The sequence below is a fragment of the Fusarium coffeatum genome, assembly GCF_003316985.1.
Source record: "Fusarium coffeatum strain FIESC_28 chromosome Unknown BRIP53273_contig_241, whole genome shotgun sequence".
NCBI classification, from domain to species: domain Eukaryota; kingdom Fungi; phylum Ascomycota; class Sordariomycetes; order Hypocreales; family Nectriaceae; genus Fusarium; species Fusarium coffeatum.
The window spans coordinates 3769-24377 of NW_022158033.1; the positions used below are offsets into that span (position 1 = coordinate 3769).

At 50.0% G+C, this 20609-nt stretch overlaps 7 protein-coding genes across 7 annotated transcripts; 3 read left to right on the forward strand and 4 right to left on the reverse strand.

Annotated features, from left to right (window-relative positions):
- Positions 1–1704: 1704 nt before the first annotated feature.
- FIESC28_09395 (uncharacterized protein) lies at positions 1705–3388 on the forward strand (the record flags this gene model as incomplete). The annotated part of the gene is made up of 2 exons (XM_031163531.1): positions 1705–2050; positions 2106–3388. 2 exons carry the CDS (start codon positions 1705–1707, stop codon positions 3386–3388), a joined length of 1629 nt encoding a protein of 542 aa, XP_031012344.1.
- Positions 3389–3551: 163 nt separating this feature from the next.
- On the reverse strand, positions 3552–5008 carry FIESC28_09396 (uncharacterized protein; the record flags this gene model as incomplete). Its single annotated transcript, XM_031163532.1, has 5 exons — positions 3552–3601; positions 3650–4205; positions 4257–4409; positions 4459–4887; positions 4943–5008. The coding sequence occupies 5 exons, from the start codon at positions 5006–5008 to the stop codon at positions 3552–3554; spliced, it is 1254 nt and encodes a 417-aa protein (XP_031012345.1).
- Positions 5009–6109: 1101 nt separating this feature from the next.
- On the forward strand, positions 6110–6772 carry FIESC28_09397 (uncharacterized protein; the record flags this gene model as incomplete). Its single annotated transcript, XM_031163533.1, has 1 exon — positions 6110–6772. The coding sequence occupies one exon, from the start codon at positions 6110–6112 to the stop codon at positions 6770–6772; it is 663 nt and encodes a 220-aa protein (XP_031012346.1).
- A 993-nt stretch (positions 6773–7765) lies between these two features.
- Positions 7766–10153, forward strand: FIESC28_09398 (uncharacterized protein; the record flags this gene model as incomplete). The annotated part of the gene is made up of 5 exons (XM_031163534.1): positions 7766–7799; positions 7859–7896; positions 7953–8040; positions 8098–8447; positions 8501–10153. 5 exons carry the CDS (start codon positions 7766–7768, stop codon positions 10151–10153), a joined length of 2163 nt encoding a protein of 720 aa, XP_031012347.1.
- An 813-nt stretch (positions 10154–10966) lies between these two features.
- On the reverse strand, positions 10967–13433 carry FIESC28_09399 (uncharacterized protein; the record flags this gene model as incomplete). Its single annotated transcript, XM_031163535.1, has 3 exons — positions 10967–13086; positions 13147–13277; positions 13336–13433. The coding sequence occupies 3 exons, from the start codon at positions 13431–13433 to the stop codon at positions 10967–10969; spliced, it is 2349 nt and encodes a 782-aa protein (XP_031012348.1).
- Positions 13434–14780: 1347 nt separating this feature from the next.
- Positions 14781–15968, reverse strand: FIESC28_09400 (uncharacterized protein; the record flags this gene model as incomplete). The annotated part of the gene is made up of 3 exons (XM_031163536.1): positions 14781–15054; positions 15113–15378; positions 15438–15968. 3 exons carry the CDS (start codon positions 15966–15968, stop codon positions 14781–14783), a joined length of 1071 nt encoding a protein of 356 aa, XP_031012349.1.
- An 801-nt stretch (positions 15969–16769) lies between these two features.
- On the reverse strand, positions 16770–20069 carry FIESC28_09401 (uncharacterized protein; the record flags this gene model as incomplete). The annotated part of the gene is made up of 3 exons (XM_031163537.1): positions 16770–17498; positions 17547–19916; positions 20064–20069. The coding sequence occupies 3 exons, from the start codon at positions 20067–20069 to the stop codon at positions 16770–16772; spliced, it is 3105 nt and encodes a 1034-aa protein (XP_031012350.1).
- Between the last annotated feature and the right edge of the window lie 540 nt (positions 20070–20609).

Consider the following 20609-nt stretch of genomic DNA (forward strand, 5'->3'; position numbering starts at 1 on the left):
ACTATCTTGAAATACCACCACCATACCCCCATATTGGACAATATTGACATTAAGAGTCCAATCCAGTCATCACAGCCGGAGGGCTAACCCGTTCCTGTACGCCATAATGAGTGAAAGGCTAATCGTTCTGAATCAAGAGCTTAATAAGGCTGCCCAAGGCAGTTCCACCAACCACACCCAGCAGAATACGATGGGTATAAGAGCGAGCACAATCCACCAGACCTCAATGGTCAGCTTGATTTGCATCCATCGAGGAAGAGTTCTGCTCAATAATGAGCGATGGGAACATCTCCTTGTTCCGTAGACGAGACATCCGAGGCCTGGTCGAGATTCGCATTCGACGTGTTCTCGTCTTCGACGCATCAATAGCCTGGCGTAGTTAGTGGCATGAAGATTGACAAGACGTTGGGTAACATACGGTACACTTCCACGACAGAAGCGTAGATCGCTCCCAAGATCACAGCGTCGATCATTGGGGCATTCCAGATGGAGACTCCTTCGTTCAACTAGCCATTCAACCTTGAGATTAATGCCAGTATCGACAAGGCTGTAAAAATGGGCATTGGTGTGTTTTAAGGAAAGAGCGTCTGGGTATATGAGAAACTTGGAGATAGCTAGGTGTATTTCCGTTGGTAACGACATGAGCTCCAGTTTGGGAGTTGTCCTGGTTGATTCCCCAGTGTCTTTACCGGCTTCGGGCCCGGTAGTGGGGCGACGTTTTCGGAGGCTGGACATGTCGGAGCGGAGTGGAATGGAGTGGGGCGGAAAGGGAAGGAACGATTTGAGTTTCGGAAAGAACGAACGAGTCAGGTGGATGTCAGAAGAATTGTCCTCTAAGACTTAGGCTACAGAAATAAAGTAGCCTAAGTGCCGGTCTAAACTGACCTAAAAAATGAGGAAGTTATTTCGTCTCTTATGCTCCCCGGGGTCAATTCATCTGACACTCAGAGGCGAGTGTATGCAACTTGACGTTCTTCGTTCCTTTTGGGAAAGTGCGAAAGCTTTGTATCCCGCTGCTGCCTTGTACGATGTTCAGGACTTGGAAGCCTAGAGCTGATAGTGGACAAGCCAGGGGCTCAAGCCACTCGGGATAGGGCAGTGCAAGAGTCCTGGGTCGTTTAGCGGGTTTCAAAGGGAGTTCAGCTGGTGAAGGACTTTGAGGTTAGAGTCAGCAGTAAAAGCTGAGGATTCTCAGCTGAGTTTTAGTATTCTGTATGGCAAGGCGAGGCAGTGATAATATATTTATTTGTGCTATTCAGCTATTAAGACCGGATTCGGGTATTGTTGCTTGCAGCAGAGACATTAAGATGAATGAGATCCATTGTACAGAGTACTCGGCATCCAATTGCAGGGTTTCAGATACCGAGTCTCTGGGAGCATTTACATTTACCAATATTCAAGAACAACAGTTGTCCTAAAACCATCTCTGATTCAGCCATCGCATTAGCACTAGTATCTTTTTACATTTCACATCCATGGCTTACATGTAGGCAGGTAAAAAGCAGTTGCCTATTTTTAGGCAGTTGTTCCTCAAATGCCCCACGTGATCCCGTGTTCCCCATTTCGCGTTTCCCCTCTAAAATCAAGACGCCAAAACTCATCCTCGTCATTTAACGCCTCGCTCGGGCTACTAAATAAGCTACGAGTGCTAATTATTTTCTTCGCCACATTCTTCCCCTCGAGGAAGAATAATGATTCATCGCCATGGCGAGCACGGCTGCGATGACGTTAGATAGCGATAACGAGTTTGGCTACGATTTCGATGCCGAGGAGGAAGAGTTACTATTTCAGCTGGCTTCTGAAAACGAACACACTCCTCAAAATAATGCGAGATTAGCAGCTATAGACGCTGTGCCCGAGAGAACCGAACGTGTGCTTGACCAAGATGACCTCTCAACGGTTGACGCTTCAGAGTATACCCTGGGCCGCACTGAAACAGGACAGTCGAGCGATCTTTACAGAGGGCAGGCGTTTAATCAACGTGAATTGTCGTCTGGTCCGCAAACGCCACCCGTTGCAACCTCAAACGAGGACGTTTATTACCCCGATCGTACGTGATGACTTCTTCGTTGGGCTTCAGCGCACTAACTGACCCAAGAAATTAGTGAGCAAAGCTTTAACAAATTTGAAGCCCAAATCACCATTGTCAGAGTCAACAATTACTGCGGGGAGAACATCTGAATCGAACCAAGATGAGCCGTATGACGATGACCGCTCACCCATCCAGCGGTTCAGGTCATATCCTAAGAGACCACTGACCGTGACCGATCTCACTTCTGGTGCTTGGTGTGAGTTGCAGTACTGGTATACTCTCACTCGACTACCTGGAGGCCGAAGAACGAGAACAGCTGCTATGAAGAAAGGCTCCAAGATTCACAAGAAACTCGAAGATGAAGTTCACACTACTGTCAAAATCGATATTATGACCAAAGAGGACGCATTTGGTCTCCGGCTATGGAACCTAGTCCAAGGACTGAGGACCTTGCGCGATACAGGACTCACTCGCGAGCTCGAGGTGTGGGGAATGGTCGATGAGAATCTCGTCAATGGAGTCATTGATAGCGTGAACTATGAAAATCCAAACCCTGAGTTCGAGGCAGAGCTTTCTAGTCAAGAGTCTGAGACAAGCAAGAGACAGTCATCCTTGACCGATTACTTCCCACCGAAAAAGGGTGCTGCGAACCATTCAGGGCCAAAGATATATCTCGCCGATGTCAAGACCCGCGGATCTGCTTCTCCAGTTTCAAACGCTCAGATACGACCTGCAAAGATTCAACTGCTCCTATACCATCACTTTTTATCGGAGATGGCCGCAGGTAAACTTGATTTCCTCAAGGTCTTCCGACGATACGGACTTGACGCAGATGATGCTTTCTCGGACACCTTTATCGCACAAGTTGGAAGTTTACATGACGAGATATTTGTGGATGCATCAGAAACGGAGACTGAGTTCACACAAGAGAACCCTTCTTCCAGCTTCCGAAGCTCTTCCTCAGTCGGCCCCGATTTTCTGCAGTATCGAACATTGCGAGAGCTCATCCCTCTTGTCCAGGAAGAGATCGACCTTACTTTCCCCTACGGCGAACACTCCATGGGACATATGCTTCGGGTGCAATACGTTCACCGTGACGACGGTCGCGAAATCGACCTGCATGACTTTCCTGTTTCAAAACAGGCATTGGAGACATATCTTTCCAACTACATGGAGTGGTGGAAAGGTAGGCGTGAGGCCAAAGGCGTTGATATAGAAGAGGCCTTCAAGTGCAGAACATGCGAGTTCGTCGACGACTGTTCTTGGCGGCAGAGCATGGATGAAGAGATGTTGCAGAGGGCCCGGAATTCACAAAAGAAACGTGCGACACGCCGAGCGAGCAACAATGCCACCTGAGAAGATGGATTCCTGGATATATGATGAATTACGACGCATTAGGATATATCTCATGAGACTTGTATGGATTGTTTAGGTTATAGATTTTTAACATTCTGATTTGTTTGTTCGGTCGAAACCAAGGGCATTACAATAACCTCGGCGGTAGTAGACCTGCTCCCTCTCAGTGCTTGCTTGGTCTATGAGTACGAGTGATGCCGAAGCCCCAGCCATCTAAAATCATCAGTAAGCCCACTCAACAATCGGATTTTGAAAACTTACATTGAGCAGCAACATGGATGTCGATGTCCAGTTCATCAGCCCAGTGCCACACCAAGTTGGGGTCCTTGAGGAAGCCCCGTCCAACAAACACTGCATCGACAGAACCCTCATCCAGATAGCCTTGAGCTTGCTTTCCAGAAGTAATCATTCCTACAGAAGCCACGACGGTGCCAGTGCCCTTAACAGCTTTCTTCACAGCAGCAGCCCAAGGAACTTGATATCCAGGGCCGGAGTTGATCTTCTGACGGCTATCCAGACCACCACCAGTGACATCGAGCAGATCTATCCCTTCATCTGCAAGGATCTTGCCAAGCTTTGCTGCTTCGTCAATGTGCCACTGGGGCAACGATGGGTCAAAGTCAAGGTAGTCTGTGCCAGGCATACGGGCAAGAAGAGGATAGTCTGATGGGACGATTTCGCGAGTTAGCTGGACAATCTCAACAAGAAGACGGATCCGGTTCTCGAAGGATCCGCCGTATTCATCAGCTCGTTGGTTAGAGGCTGGGGAAAGGAAGTTGTTGATCAGATAACCATGAGCGCCATGGATTTCGATGGCCTAAGAGGTTAATTCATGATAGTCAAAGGACTAGCGAACTGGTGCACTTACGTCAAAGCCGACTTTGAGGACACGCTTTACGGCGGCGGCCCAGTCCTGCTTGAACTTGGAGATATCATCCTTGTTCATCTCTTTGGGCACGACAGACTCTGGACTGTAAGGAAGTGCACTTGGTGCAACCACCTCATCAGGCCACCCATTGGCCTACTAGTGTCAGTAACACATTCATGCAAAAGTCGCATGTGCACCTTACCTCTTCAAAGGCCGTGTTCTTGCGATCCAGCCACGGCACGACTGTACTCGCCTTTCTGCCAGCATGGCCCATCTGAATCGCAATCTTGGCCCCCTGACTATGAACAAAGTCCACAATTTCCTTGAGAGGTTCCATCTGTCCATCTTCGTAGATACCTGCATCTTCAGGACTGATTCGTCCCTCTGGCGAGACGGCGTTGACTTCTGTAAGAATAAGACCGGGTCCTCTTGCCGCGAAGCTGCCCAGGTGCTGTTTGTGCCAGGGGGTCATGTGTCCGTTCTTTGCTGAATACTGGCACATTGGAGAGACGAGGATGCGGTTTTGAAGAGTCAGACGTCTGAGTTTGAGGGGTGAGAATAGGCTTCCTTCAGGTTGGACATCGTATGGTGTTCCTGCTGGCGGATCTTGTACCGGAGTGTAGAAAGGCACCTATGAAGTGATGAGTGTTTGCAATTGTATTGTCTGGGTGATGTTTGGGACGAACATTTGGGGCAGCTTCATTGATGATGATCTTGTGATGACCATCGCACTTGGGAAGAGTCTCTGCCATGTTGTCGTGTTTGGATTGATGGATAGGTAGGTCAAGCAGGTTCGATATCGATCGATGTGATGAGTGTAGGAGAGACAAGCAAGTGTATTAATACCTACTGCCAAGGCACCTTACTCCTCAAGAAGGAAGCTTGCCTTAGGTACCTACCTGTGTCCTGCACTTCAGTCTGTATATGGCATGCACCTTCCTCATAGCACCTTCCCGTCCAAACGACCTGCCGTGCCACCGTAAGCCCAAGCATGTAACGCTTGAAATGTGACGGCATGAGCACCAACAGAGTTCATTTTGCAAGGCTATTCTCGCATTCGTGTTATAAATCGTTCGGTATCTCTTGAGAGTGTAAGCACTATTTGCTCGGCTCTTCGGAATCATGCAGACCTGTTGGCTTATGAGTGCGTGTGGCTTGCTTTACAAAGAATGCATCAACCTTTGTCAACATGGGAGATGTCACCATTTCGTTCAACCGAGTTACAACAAACATACCAATTGCTTCACCTAAGTTACTGATGTGCATAAACTGAGTTTTCTTGTTGGTTCCTAGGTGATGATAAATATTAATGAGAATAATCGAGTCGCCGCTTATTTGCATGGCACTTTCAGGGTAGGTAGCTACAACCCGGTATACCTTACATAGTGAAGGCAATGGTTAATTGTGATAGTCCTTGCTTCATTTGAATGAGGCCGATTCTTTCTGTTTTATCAAAACCAACTGAGGTGTCACAGAAATATTGCATATGTCAAAGTGATGTTGATATGAGGGTTTTAAGAGCCCAATGGCACTGAAAATGAGTTGGTGCCATAGAGCTTATGCTTTCCATCGAATCACAGCTGAATCTAACGCATAAAGTTGACGACTTACGCCTATTCAAATGAGGCTTGAATACAGAGAGGATGACTCAGGTTTCAATTAGGCAGAAAAGTTAAAAAGGATTGTTTTCGTGCCACGAATATTGAGCTCCGTTCAAAGATGTACAGTACATTATTTATAGTCTGGGCCCCAAGGCGAGCCAGGTTAGGTAACCAAATCCTAGAACAACTTCCCTTCTTCAACTACCACTCGCACATACTCAGTACACGCCGTCAATTCAACCCACCCTAGCCATGCAGCGAGACAGGGAAGAAGAGTTTGACGAGGAATACGACGTTCCTTTGCATCACAAACGCCCTTTCGGAGCAGGAATTAGACGCAAAGAGATTAAATTCGTGCGGGCTGCCGATCCTGATGCTGGTCTCTCGACTGCGACAACATCAACAGCCACTGATCTCGGAGATTTGTATGCAAGCGTTGTTCTAAATTCCAATCCTGAGAACAAAGAGGCTAAAAAGTCAGAGGAGGAGAAACAAATATGTCCAGATTGCGGACTAGATATTTCATCTACGACACAGCCCCATGAGGCAGCTCTCGCTCATCAAGTCTCACTGCGACACTCACAGCCTCCATCGGCACTTGATCGCTCACGCATGGGCGTACGGACACTCACATCTCAAGGCTGGGATTTGGACGCCCATCAAGGCTTGGGAAGGGAGAATGACGGTATGCGATACCCCATCAAGGTGGCCAACAAGAAGGACAACCTTGGAATCGGGGCAACGATACCGAAGCCCAAAGAAAAGACAAAAGAGCATCTAGCTTACCCTCTCAACAAGAAGGAGCTGAAGAAACATCGCGTCGACCAAAAACGGCGGCATGAGCAACTGCAGCGTGAAATCTTTGGGAGGGTGGATGTGGAAGCTTATCTGAGAGGGAATGGCAACGACGGATGACAACACCATGGCGACCGAAGGGATACCAGCAAAGACGAACTGAACCTGGTCACATACTGAGGGTAGTCTATGCGGACTACTGCCTGGGTCTTTTGTTTTTGAGGTTGTCTATCTAGGACTTGCGCTACATCCAGGACTTGCAGCCACATGGAGCTTGAAGAACACTGCGAAACTTCTTACACGACTCCAATACTGCCATCAGATTTTTTAGCACTTCAGCGAGGATTATACTGAGCTATATTGACACTTAAACACGGAACTGAGGTATAGCTTCCATACTGGACTCGCATCCTGAAGCGAGTGTGTTTCAGCTCAAACAAAGCATAACGCTACAGACCGATATAAAACATACACGGAAACGAAGATCAGAAACAAGATATTCAAAGAATCTGTACATACACTAGACTACTTCAAGAGATCTAAACATACTCGCGACTTGACATCTATCATGACCTCATCGAAGGTGAGGCTTAGAATTAATCACTGCTCAGTGACTGTACCCTGCAGCACACCGCTCCAATTAGAGTTGGACGCGCTGAACATCTACCGCTGTAGCAGCTACTGTATACACAGTGGACAAGATCCGGGCTCCTGGTAGGGCAGCGATAGGACAGACGCTAATTCTGTAGGTACATTGAGGACCCACCTTCTTCATGCGACCCCGCCAACTCCTGAGGTGACTTGGCTTGGACCTTGGACCTTGGACCCAACCTTGAATCTCGTACTTTACTACTGTAGAATACTCTACTCTGCTTCTAACTTAATACAGCTACAGAAACCTACATTTGCTTTGCAACATCCTTCCTTTAACTTTTGATACCCCCGCTCGTCATTCTATCGCTTAAATCTGCAGTCTTGGGCTGGCTCCCCACAACGTTTCCCTACCGCCTTTACTCTCGTGCCGGCTCAGGCTCTGGCTCTATCTCTACTTCGCTCCTTCATACCCAACGACGTGACGTGACGTGACGGGGCAGCCCGCCAATCCTAAGCACCATGGGGCTGTCCGTCATTCAAGAGCAGCATGATGGTATGCTATCCCCTAAACAGAAGACATCCAGGGACATTATACTAATGCGCCTCCTTCAGCCATCCTGGGGCAGATCAAGAAGATCACTCAAGGCGATGTAAGCTATATCCCACCAACTCTTTAAAGCTCAACTGCTAAATGACGTCTCTGTAGTGGAAATGCCTGATTGTCGACGAAAACTCCAAGAAGATCATCGACAATGTCGTCAAGGAAGATGACATCCTCAACAACAATATCGCCAGTTGGTCTCTCTGACGTACCTGAAGCTATTCCCAGTGCTGATCTGCTTCCTACCCAGCCATCGAGCGAATCGAGAACCGTCGCGAGCCGAACCCTGAGATGGACGCAATCTACATTCTCTCCCCCGAATCTTTTGCTGTCGAATGTCTTCTTGCCGATTTTGAGATGCGACGCTACCGTAGCTTTTACCTCGTCTGGACTGGCCTTCTCGACCCCTCATTGCGACGCAAGATTGACGATTTCCCTGGAGCTCGTCAGCTCCGTGCCGGCTTCCAGACTATGTTCGTCGATTTCCTGCCTCGAGAGTCGCATCTTGTGACCCTCCGCGATCCCTGGAGCTTTCCAATGCTCTATCACCCGGCATGTAACGCTATCGTTCCCACCCATATGAAGGGTCTGGCGCAAAAGGTAGGGCATCATTGTGCGCTGGAACCAACTCAAGTATGTTAACTAGATGCTAGATTTCCGGTCTCTGTATTACACTCGGAGAGTATCCTAAAGTCCGATACTACAAGCCACAAGGCGCAAGTCATGACGCAGCCGTCCTATGCTCGCATCTGGCTCGCTTTGTTCAAGAAGAGCTTGATGCGTATGCGCAATGGGACACCAACTTCCCACCACCCTCGCAACGACCGCAGGCTACACTCGTAATTACGGATCGATCCATGGATTTAATGGCACCTCTCGTGCACGAGTTTTCTTACCAGGCGATGGCGCACGATCTTCTTCCGATCAAAGACGGCGACAAAGTCACATACCGTACAGTTGTCAACGAAGGAACCCCGGAGGCAGAAGAGAAGGACATGGAACTTACAGACAAGGACAAAATCTGGGTGGACAATCGACACCGGCACATGAAGGATACGATTGACAAACTTATGGGCGATTTCCAAAAGTTCCTCCAACAAAACCCACACTTCACCAACGAGAACGCCGATACAACCAATCTGAACACAATTAGAGACATGTTGGCTGGCCTGCCGCAGTTCCAGGAGATGAAGGAGGCCTATTCGCTGCATCTAACCATGGCGCAAGAATGCATGAACATTTTCCAGAAGCACAAGCTGATGGATATATCCTCCATTGAGCAAACTCTGGCGTCTGGACTTGACGAGGACTTTAAGAGACCGAAGAACATACTTGAAATGATTGTGCCCCTGTTGGACGACGAGGCTGTATCACTTCCCGATCGATTGCGACTTATTGTTCTGTTTATACTCTACCGAGACGGAGTTATCCCTGAAGATATCAAAAGATTGCTCGCCCATGCTGGCCTTCCTCAATCGGATGCTGAGGTCGTGCAGAACTTCGAACAGCTTGGCGGACGCATGACACACAACCTCAAGGACGTGCGCCAACTTCCCGCGCCTCTGTTCCCAATTGACCCAAAAACCACACAATTGAACGAGGAATACGGATTAGCACGTTTTGAGCCGGCTTTGAAACACATGGTGGACCACCTGGCAAGGGGCCTCCTCGACCAAGTTCACTTCCCCTATGTAAAGCCGCCGCTGGATCCCAATGAGGAGCTTAATATAGCACAGAGCGCTTCTCTTCGTGCCGGCCGACCCAACTGGGCGTCTTCGGGTCGTCGCCCGCCAGAGAACCGACAGCGATTGATCGTGTTCATGGCTGGAGGCGCTACCTACAGTGAGAGTCGGGCATGCTACGAAGTCGGCGAGGCTCGTAGTCGAGATATTGTCCTGGTGACTTCCCATATGCTGACCCCTCAACTTTTTGTTCGACAAGTGGGTGATCTCAGTCGCGATAAGCGCCAGCTTGACTTGCCCTTGGAGCGCCCCAAGCGACACGCACCCCGTCATCTCCTAGAACGCCCGCCTCCCCCTCGTCCAGCGCCATCTCAGCAGCCATCCCAGCAGCAGCAGATGCACCCTGGACCTATGAATCGACCAGGCGGTCTACCTCAGAGACCTTCTCCTGGCATGGCACCTCCAACGGCTGCCATGTCTAACATGTCGATCAACAACCATGGCAGCGCGCCGCCTCGACCGAACCCGCATCAAAGCGTTCCATCTAACCAATCGAACCACGAGGAGCCTGGCAAGCTTCACAAGGAGAAGAAGAAGAGAAACCTTTTCGGTATGAAGAAGTAGGGTTCTTGGAACGGGGGGCTCTCCTCATCTTCTCCGCCTTCCAAGGGGATGCGGCGGTCGCATACCACTGACACGGACAGCTCGTTGGAGATATATAGAAAAGGGTCTCGCAAAACGGAAAGAAGTGCATCTAGCGGGAGTCACTTAGGTGTCGACCCTTCGGCTTGAAGTCGAGCTCCAGCCGACATGCAGCCCAGACACATGGTGTTCTTTTGGGTTTTGCAATCCTTCGACGGAGCATGGCGTTCTTCATTCGGCCTTTGATATATCTTGAAGCTTGCTTGACTGGGGACCTCAAGAACTTGGGAGGTTCATATGTACATAACAATAGCCTGTAGTATATAAACTTTTCGTATTCTTTTTCTCATTGTCTGTATCGACTCTAGTAGCAGATGGCAAGCCCTGTCTAGGTAGTTGTCAGGGTGGGTATCAACATCACCGCCAGTAATACTCAAATCAAGCACAAAAATCAACGAAAAGGATCGCCCATCGACCAATCCATGAATTCACTACCTAACGTTCACCGAGTATACCTTTCATGCCTATATCCCGTTGAATCCCCTCCCCATCGCCGTGCTTCCCAAAAATTCAGAAGTAAAAACAAGTTACTAGCTACAGGGCATACCCTGCTTCCAAGATGCGGTGTGTTGGTTCTCGACTGATATGTGTACAGTAGTGAGGAAATGCCTTGTCAAAGGCATTTGTTTCAAAGATTTGCATAGACAGTTGATGAGTTTCATACATGAGGGTACGGACTTTGTTGTAGGTAATGCTGAGTGTGGCGTGGTGAAGCACAATGTTCATGGAACATGATTAAGGTCTTCCGAAGGCGGCACCGCGGCCATTGCCGGCGGGGGGCATGCCACGTCCTTCAAAGGGGCTACCGGGAAACTCTGGCCCAGGAGGTCCGTTGAAGCCGCCAAGGCCAGGTGGAATAAAGCCATGAGGTGGGCCGCCGAAGAAACCTGGGGGTGGAGGCGGCATGTTGCGGGGAGGAGGGCCACCTAGAGCCTCAGGAGGAGGCATCACACCGGGTGGGAAATTGGGAGGGAACATATGAGGCATAGGCATGTTGCGGTTAGGGCCGGGGCCGCCAAGACCTCCAGGAAGCCCCGGAGGAGGGATCATAGGCCCTCGTTGCTGGGGAGGAGGCATCTGGCCGCCGGGCATCCAGCTGGGCGGCATCTGGTGGTCCAGGCCTGGAGGAGGTGGTGGGCGCTGCAGAATCTGCGTAGGCTGGTTGGGTCGAGCATCAGCGTCAGGAGGGTTGTGAAATCGTTCCTCCATAGGGAAGCCAGGGGGCGGCTGAGGTCGCATTTGACGTTGGGGGCCACGGTCGTCCCTGGAGAAATCGGGTTCTTGAGGCATCTGTCCTGGCTTTTGTTGCTGCGGACCCATACGCATCAACAATTCATTGCGCTGGGCATCTGGGGCCGGGGGTGCTCTCATGAGGTTCATCAAGAACTCGGTGTTGCTGTTGTTACGAGCAGCGTCGGGACGACCGGAGCCTTGACTAGGTTCGCGCTGGCGTTGACCAACAAGATCCTGCAGAAGCTGTTCGGGGCGAGCAGCTTGTTGCTGAGGTCGCGGGGCAAGAATCTCTTGAACATGGTGAGGCGGGGGTCGGCCCAGGGGACCCTCCATGCGTCGATCGGGTCCATATTGCTGGAAAGGCGAATCGGGGGAGGTGATTGCATTTGGTCTGCCAGCATTTGGCGGGGTGCCTTGAGGAGCAGCAAAGGGTGAAGGGCCTGGGGGTGTAGCGCTCATAGTCTGCTTCTGCAGTTTCGCAAGCAATTGTTTAAAAGCTTGTCGCTCATCATCGGGGCCACCGGAGGGAGCAGGGCCGCCAGGACCGCCAGGGAAAGGCATAGGCATAGGCAGGGGTACACCGCTGTGGACAGGGGGTCCAGTCATGGGAGTCGGAGGTTCTGTCTTACCTCGAGTCTCTTCCTGCGGTTGGTTGAAGAAAGATGTGAATCTCGAGGATTTTCCGGCCGGCTTTGGCTTCGCAACAGGGTTTGTGTTCTCCTCAACACGTGGACTATCAAGGCCGGTACCTGTTTTGAAGGCCTCGAAGAACTTGTCGGGTACCTGGGCAGCTGGAGCAGATTGAACGGGGGGCTTCTCAGCCTCAATCATTGCCTCTGCCGCTTCAACATTCGCAGGCTTACTGGGGATTCCAGCCTTCGCCTTCTTCATTTCTTCCATCCACTTCTGGAAATCCTGCTGCGTATGAGCCTCAGGATGTTCCTCAAGCGGTTCGTCTAGCCATTCAGGCTCACGCTCAGCCCGCTGGTCACGATCCCGTCCCCAGCGTCTATCGTTCGTACGGTTGTTGTTGTTGCTATTGCGATCATCAGGTGTATCGTCGACAGCATTGCGATCTCTCCAACTTTTCGCGCGGTCAATACGCTCACGCTTGTCGGGGGTGGTGGTGGTCGGTTCGGTGGGAGGCGGGGCGGCTGCATTGGCCTCGTTCTTGTACCAAGGCTCGGATTTGTTTCTGTTGAGTCCGTTTCGAGATCGCCCATCATTGTCCTCTGCGTCTCTATTGAGACCATCCAAATTCCGTGCAGGTCGGTCTCGAGTAGCGTCACGGTCATCACGATCCTTGGGCTGTCGCTTTTCATCTCGGAGGTTACCTCCCATACGACCATGGAAACGCTCGGCACCTTCGTGTCCAAAACTCTTGCGCGGCTTCACCGTACTCCAGCCATCTGATTCGTTCTCGCCATCGCGGCGACGGAAACCATTGCTGTTGCGACCATCGCGAAATCGATCGGCGTCTAAGTCTCCGTTGCGACTTCGGAAGTTGCCGAAACGGCCTAAGGCCTCGGGTTCTTTGACAACTTTATCAGGTTCAAGTGTAGATTTACCTCGCGCTGAGGCAAAAGCTGTTCGTGGGGGTGCAAAGACGAGGTCTTCAGGGTCTAAATGGAAGAGTTGGTCAGTATATAGGAGATTCTGGGGTCAGACACAGGGAGACAAACTGGCACTGTTCCTTGAGACATGTCGTTCAACACCAGGACGGCGGTTGGTTTGTTCCAAAAGGGGATTATCATTCGATCGAGGTCGGTCGGCGGTAACCTTGTTCTGGGTGCGATTGGGCTCAGGTGGGGGTCTAAACTTGGTCAGGAGATTTTGATTCCGGCAGTAGGAAGGAAACAGGTTCTACTCACCCCATCCACTCATCAGCTGGAGGAAGATTCGAAGGTTTTATACATAATGGCGACTGCCTTAAGTACAGCAGGTATTCTGCTTCATATCGGGTAACCATTGTGAAGAAAATGCAACGCTATGAGTGCATCCGAGAGGTTCGTACTGAAAATAGAACAGTGAAAAAAAGTCCCTGAAATTAATTGAAAATCGCAAATGCAGAAACTTTCAAAAATTGAACCTTCTCAGAAGAGCGAGGGCGTTGATTTATGCAGTATATAGCCTTTGGCGTTAATGGTTGGTATCGACAAGCAAGGGTGACAACGTGGCGAAGAGAAAATGCGATAACGGAAGAATGGGTTGTTGTTGTGCGGAGAATAGGACGATCAATTCGTCGTGTCGGTGAGTCAGGTGAGAGAAGACGCGGGGTGAGTATCGCGAGAAATTTGGGTGACGACGATGGAGGATGTGGTAGTCGGAGGAAGGCGTAGAAAGTAAAGGATCAGGTCAAATTGGCGAAGGTGACGTCCTAAGACTTGGACCTCACTTTGGACTTGTGGTGGTGGTGAACAAGGCGAACCAGAGGTGGAGCCAAGTCAGGCCAAGCCAAGCTGGGCTTTATTCGAGCCACAAAGACCCAATCAAAGCTCCAGCGAGGGAGAGAACTGTAGAGTAGCTACAGCAATTATTGATTCGCGGAGGGGCGGGTATTGTCTTGTTGTGTCTCGAATAGTAAATATTGGTGTTGGGATTGCGTCGTCGTTGCAGGAGAAGGCGGGCAGTCTAACTGGGGGGCTTGGGAAAGTGTGTAACGGTAGCGCAGGAAATGTTGTCGAATGTTATTTTCGGTGGCTTGAGATTGGATTGTTGCGAAGAGGAGACCGAAAGCGGGCAGTAGGCGAGTCGAGTCGAGTCGAGTCGAGAGGAGAGAGGAGATGGGTGAGAGTGAGTGAGGGAGAGAGGCCGTGGGAAGGTTGAGGACGAAAGGTAGAGGGAGCTACCTAGCGCGGGCTTTTAGCGTGGTGACAGCTGGCAGAAGACAAGTCAGGCCCAGTTTGGGTTATAAAATAACCAAGATACGATAAAATTCAAGGACAATCTACGTTCGATTTGGAGGTATTTTTGACTGATTGACTGACTGTGTTGGAGGTAAAAGAAAATTGGGAGTTTGTTTGTGGAATGGTGAGAATTGCAATCGCAAATGGTGGATGAACACTGGAGTGCACTGTCTAATACTGCTGCACGCACTGAGAATGAGCCTCCACTATTGTACCTGCTGTAATGCGCCGTCGCCTCCACAATAATCTGGTCACTGCAGTTAGAGATTGGGCCTCACGTCGGTTTCATCCTTATGGAACACAGATTCTCAAAAAGTCAATTCATAGTTACACAAAGCCTTATGCATTAATATTCCTAAATCACCTCTAGCTATGAACAGACTATTCCTCGGTAATTGATATCCCACTTCTTAGTTCTTCTGTGCAGCAGGAACCTCCTCTTCAAGAGGCAGGATATGCGGCAACGGACCAACAGGTGTGATGGAGTGAGGGTTGATCTGCGTATGGCTCCTTGTGTAGTGCCACTTGATATGCTCAAACTGCGTGGTGTCCTTGAAAGCAGGGTGGTTCCAGTACAAGTTGCGCATCCAGCGGTTCAGCGCAGGGTAACCAGATCGAATGTCACGGATGTTGCACTTGAAGTGCTGCACATAGACGGGATCGAAACGGATGATTGTGACGAAACTTTTGAAAACCGTTAGTAAAAGCTTCCAATTGGTGATAAACGGGATCTGAAACTCACAGTCTGATATCAACTTCGGTCAATCGCTTTCCGAACCAGTAAGGGCCCTCCTTTTGCTCAGCCAAATGCTTCTCGGCGCGATCTAGAGACTCGAAAAGAGTTACAACGTTGCGCTCGTAAGCCTCGCTTGTGGTCGCAAAGCCTGATTTGTACACGCCGTTGTTGATGTCGTTGTATTGCCACTCATGCGCCTCCTCAATCTGCTTCTGCAGGTCTTCGGGGTAAAACTGAATTGACTTGTGCTCCTCATCCAAAAGGTCGTCAAACTAAAACAAGTCAGTCATCGCAACTCAAAATATCAATCTGTCAAAAGCAATCAACTTACCTCAGTGCCCAACATGCGGAGAATCTCACTGCTCTCGTTGCTCACAATTCGGTTGGTCTTCATATCGTAGAGGACTGGCACAGTGTATCGACCATCGTAGTTCTTCTCACTCTCAAAGTACACATCCTTCAGGTGTGTAAAGTTCTCATGGCCCTTGATCGGGTCAGGCACGACATTGTCGCCAGGAACGTCCTCGTCCTTGGACACGAATCGCCAGCCGCCCTGGCCAAGGTGCCAGTGAACAACCGAGTATGAAATAATATCCTCAAGGCCCTTGAGCTTGCGGGCGATGAGAGTACGGCACGCCCATGGGCATGCGTAGCTCACGTAGAGGTGGTAGCGACCCTTCTCAGCAGGGTACTTTGCATTGGCATCGCGGGAGATCCAGTCTCGGAACGAGCTGACTTGACGCTTGAACTCGCCAGACTTGTCGCCAGGCTTGACCCAGTCAGTGACTTTACCGCCGTTGCTTGCCTGTAGTTGTGTCAGCAGGCTGAGAAGAGCAGTCAGATTGTCAGTTGTGTTTACCATTCTGGTTTGATATGTGGGTTGAATGCACAGAGGCTTGAATGATGATGTATTGATTGTTGAGAAAGATCTTAGGAATTGTTGCTGCTGCGGTTTAAAGAATAGACTCTTATTGAAAACTCGGGATCCTCGGGCTCTGATTCCTTGCATTGACATATCGTAGGAACAAACCAGGGTATTCAATGACGGCGACAACCAAGGTCTTTATAGTTCATTCTCCATCTGAGAAGCGCAGTAGAAAAGTGGCCAAACTGCATCACCACCTAATGAGAATCCTTGGCCATGCTCACTCAGGCTTGCCTCAGCAGCCCCTCATAAGCTATCCGAGTTTACTAACCAGGCAAAACCCAGCTTCACGGTGGGCTCTCTAAGTACTACCTAGAGCTTCCATTACTGTACCATTCCGTCCTAGAGCTGCCTCTAAAGACCGCTTGGAACAATTCCATAATCGTGGCGTAATATTCGTACCCCGCTTTACTGCGCGCTGCTTAGTTAACATGACCTACTTTCTTGATAAGCCTCTCTTCATCATGACAACAGGCTTGGTCAATGAGAGCTCTTTCATCTTTTTTTCAGCTCCGAGTAGCCACAAAATAGTTTGTTGCCGGTCAACGTTTTCGTACTCTATTCACGAAAAACCAATCTTTCATGCACCTAGACAGACAGCCATTATACAATAACAGGTTTGCTTCATCTATCTAATGGATCTCGTCCACTGTCTGATCATGTGCTCATGTCTTCTCGAGTCATTTAACACCTCATATACATATCTCAAAAGACTGGACAATAAGTCCCTATACTAATTTATGCAACCTTGACCTTGATGTAAGGCACCTCTACATCCTCATCGTTGAGATCCTCGGCCACAATCTCAAAGATAACCTCCTTCTGGTGAGCAGGAATAGGCTTCTTGGAGATTGTCTCAACCAACTGGCTCAACTTGAGACTGTATCGCTCCTTAAGCTTAGACGGAGGGAAGAAAGAGGCGTAAAGAAGACTGACGCCGGAGCTCAGCATGCTGATGCTCAGTCCCTTGGCCTTGAAGGTATCCAGAAGCTCTTGCAGAGTGATGTCCTCAATCTCAAAGCGGTCCCAGATCTTGTCCAAGGTAACCTTGCCATCAGGTCCCTGGTATTCCACCTTGGGACTGGCAATTGGTTCACTGAAACCAAAGAAAGGCAGTGCAAGGTTGATGAAACCGTTCTTGTACTGCTCAAGATCATCCTTGCCATCGATAATCTTGTAGAGCTCAAGCACAACCAGACCGGTAACCAACGCAGTGGTTGTGGCAATAGCGGGAATGATCTTTCCAGCGATGAACTTGGTCTTGTGTCGATCAGCGGGCTCGATCTTGTAGTTCTCGGCTCTCAAGTTACTGCAAGCAGTGATGAAATCAATGTGATGGTTCGAGTCATCATCCTTCTCAAAGTCAACAGGAACCAGCTGGAATCCAGACAGAGAGCTGGGAGAAGGCAGGGCGTCGGCCAACTTTTTAGTTTCGTCGTCATCGTCGAAGTTGCTAGCTTCGGCCTCCTGATAATGGTTAGTATCAATGTTTGCGTCAAAAATAGAAGCACTTACGACAGGCTCCTTATCATCCGCCTGGATCTTCACATTGGAGTCGGGAGTGAAGTCGGGGACGATAACGTTTTCCAATTCGCGCAGGTAAATAGACTTGTCAGTTCCTGGAGACTTGATATTGTAGTTGAAAGCATGGAGGTTGGCTGCGGCAACGATGAACCCAAAGTGAGAGGGGTTGTTGGGGTCAAACTTGAGCGCATCGGGAGCTCGCTTGGGTCCGGACCAGAAAGGAGTGCCAGTTGAGGTCGTAGAATCCTTGGGGAAGTTGTAAAGAAGCTGCTGGATCTTGTTGGAAAACTCGGACTCAAAAAGCTGACGAGCCCAAGCAATGCAGTCCTCAAAGGTTCGGGGCCTCTCGGTTGTAAGGTAGTTACGAATGGTCTCGAGGGTCTCCTTATGGTTGCCGCCCTGCTTCAGAGAGTTCTCGATGAACTGGGGCTGAGTAAGGTACAGGTTGACGGTTTGAGGGGCCTTGACGAAAAGCTTCTCGAACATGTACTCCTTAGCCCAAGCGATGGTGTGATCAATCTTGTTAGGGAAACTTCGGATAGTACACATGGGGAACTCCTTCTCAGGGGGGTCCTGAGAAGAGGAGTAAGACTCGGTGAGGTGGGGGAGAACAACTTGTGTGTTGCCCTTGGTTCCGAGAGTACCACTTTCAAGAAGAGGCTTCTGGAAGAAAACGCATCGACGGTCGACATAGGTGCGGGCCTCAACGTTGTCGAGAGCGTTGGTGACACCGTCCAGGTTTCGCCAGAAGTCCTCGTTGAAAACACTCTCGGTCTCGGCACTAACGCGCTCCTTCATGGTAATCATGTGGCCTTCAAGGTCGGGGTTCATTCGCTGGACGGCAAGAGCAGCACGGTCACTCTTCATCTTGCCGACATCATCGGCACGGAAGAGGAACTGTCGGTTCAGGTTACTTCTCTCAATAGAGTCCATATCAGTGACCCAAATCTTGCCTTCCGGACCCGTGCCCAGACCAATCATAGCCCAGTTCTTCAGCATCTCACAACCAATGGCGCCGGCACCGACAAGGAACTGCTTCAGGTTGGCAATCTTGTTCTGGTACTCGGTACCGAAAACAGCGATTTGGCCATCGTATCGGCTACCGATAGGCTTGCAGAGCTCAGCAGTTCGCTTGGTAGATGTAGGCAAGGACTCTAGAGAGTCGAAGTACATCCATTGGTTGATAGGCTGGAACTTGCCGGAAACTGCCTTGAGAACCTCTTGCGCCACTAGACCACCAAAGTAGGCAGCCATAGGGTTGAGGTCACCTTGAGCTTGGTAGCTCAGCTCCTTCAGAAGCTTCTCATCAAGCTCAATTTCGAGACTTTCCTGCTCAGCAAACTTCTTAGCGGCACCCAAGACTACAAGTGCATCATCATCATCCATGGGGTTGGGAAGTCGCTTATGAGTAAGTTGGAAAGCATGGAGGGCCTGGAAGCCCAGGTGGAGCTGTTGAGGTCGGTCGAACTTGGCGAAATCGGAGATAAGGAATTCGGGCTCCTTAAGAGATGTGGTAAAGTCCTTGAAGTTGACGATCTTAGGCATCTTGACTTGCTGGTACATGCCACCTCGCTTGTACTGGCCTAGACCAGAAACGTCGCCGATCGAGAAAGTGTAAGGTCCCTTGACCGTGATCTTTCTGGGCTCGGCTCCGTTGAGAGCCTCCATACCTTCGACCTCGGAGAATGTCACGTAGTCGCCGTCTTCCAATCCGTGTCGGGTTTCGTCGAGGGCAGACACCAGGCCTTCCTCGTCAATACCTGCAACGATACCGTTAAGAGGAGTCTCGCCGGTAGGGTCGATAACTGTAAACTTTTCGCCAAAATCGCAGAAAACGGAACCGAAAAGTCCGAACGTGTCAGCAACGACAACATAAATTCCCTTGCTGTGGCAGTAATCGGCGATGGCCTTTTGTTGGTGGATAGGTGCGTTGGTCAGAACGACAACCTGGTACTTGTCGAATTGTGAGAGTTCACCGTCAAGGCCAGGTGACTGGTGAAGCTTGACGGGTGTATAAGCATTTAGCTCAGCAACGCGAGGGACGGTGACCTCATCTCTGGGCTTTCCGACATCGCTAGGAGTGAGGAAGAACTGAGATGAGAGGTCGGCGATCTGAACTGGGGCGGGGTCGTAGAGAGTAAGGCTCTTGACACCAGCCAGAGCAATATTCTTGGCGATTTCTACACCAAGACCTTTGAGACCAACGATAAGGACGTTGGAAGCACCCATGCGCTTCATGGCCTCGTGGCCCAAGACATAGAGTTGTCGGCTGTAGAGGGATTCGTCGATCTCGTTATGTCCAATAACAGATTCGTCAACCTGCATTCGGGTCGCGAGGTCGACCTCTGATTGCTTTTGTTCCTATATAGATATTTTGGTTAGTCACCCTAGTACAACAGCGTTGATGCCGAAGACAGGTCGCAAAATGACGCCCAGCTTTCACATGCTCTGATAACCAGAGGAACGGCAGTCAACGGGAGGGGGTATGCGTTAGAGGCATGCACTTACGGCCATTGTGCGTTTATGGGTAGGTGACTCCCCGTTGGAAAGCTTTCGTTTCCCCAGCTTGTCTGTCGTCGGTGTTATGGTAAACTGCGTAATGCTGGATCAGGTCGTTGCGAGGCGAACCAGCACCAGACAGAGCTCAACCCCACCAAACAATCAAGGTAACGGTGAGAGGTATAAGAAGGCTAAAAGGGTATCTGCAGGCGAAGGGGTTCTCGTCGCAGATCGTGGTATTCGTGAAAGCAGTTTCTTGAGTATGGGAAATGTAAGGTTGTAAGAAGATACGTTTTGGCTTTGGATGGGTGGAACAGAGAGCGCGACAGGCGTGTCCAATACTGATGAGGTAATGGCCCGAGTCAGTTTAGTGTTGCATGAGGCAACTCGGACGAGAGCTGTTACGCCCCACCTTGACTGTGAACAGTCAGCGGTCTCGGGCAGCTTTAATAAGCAACCTTAAGCCTGAGGGATGAATCATCAGTGAAGGCGAAGCTGTAGGACATATAGAATTATATCAGAGCTATCTATTGCGGATACGCGTACGTTTTAAAG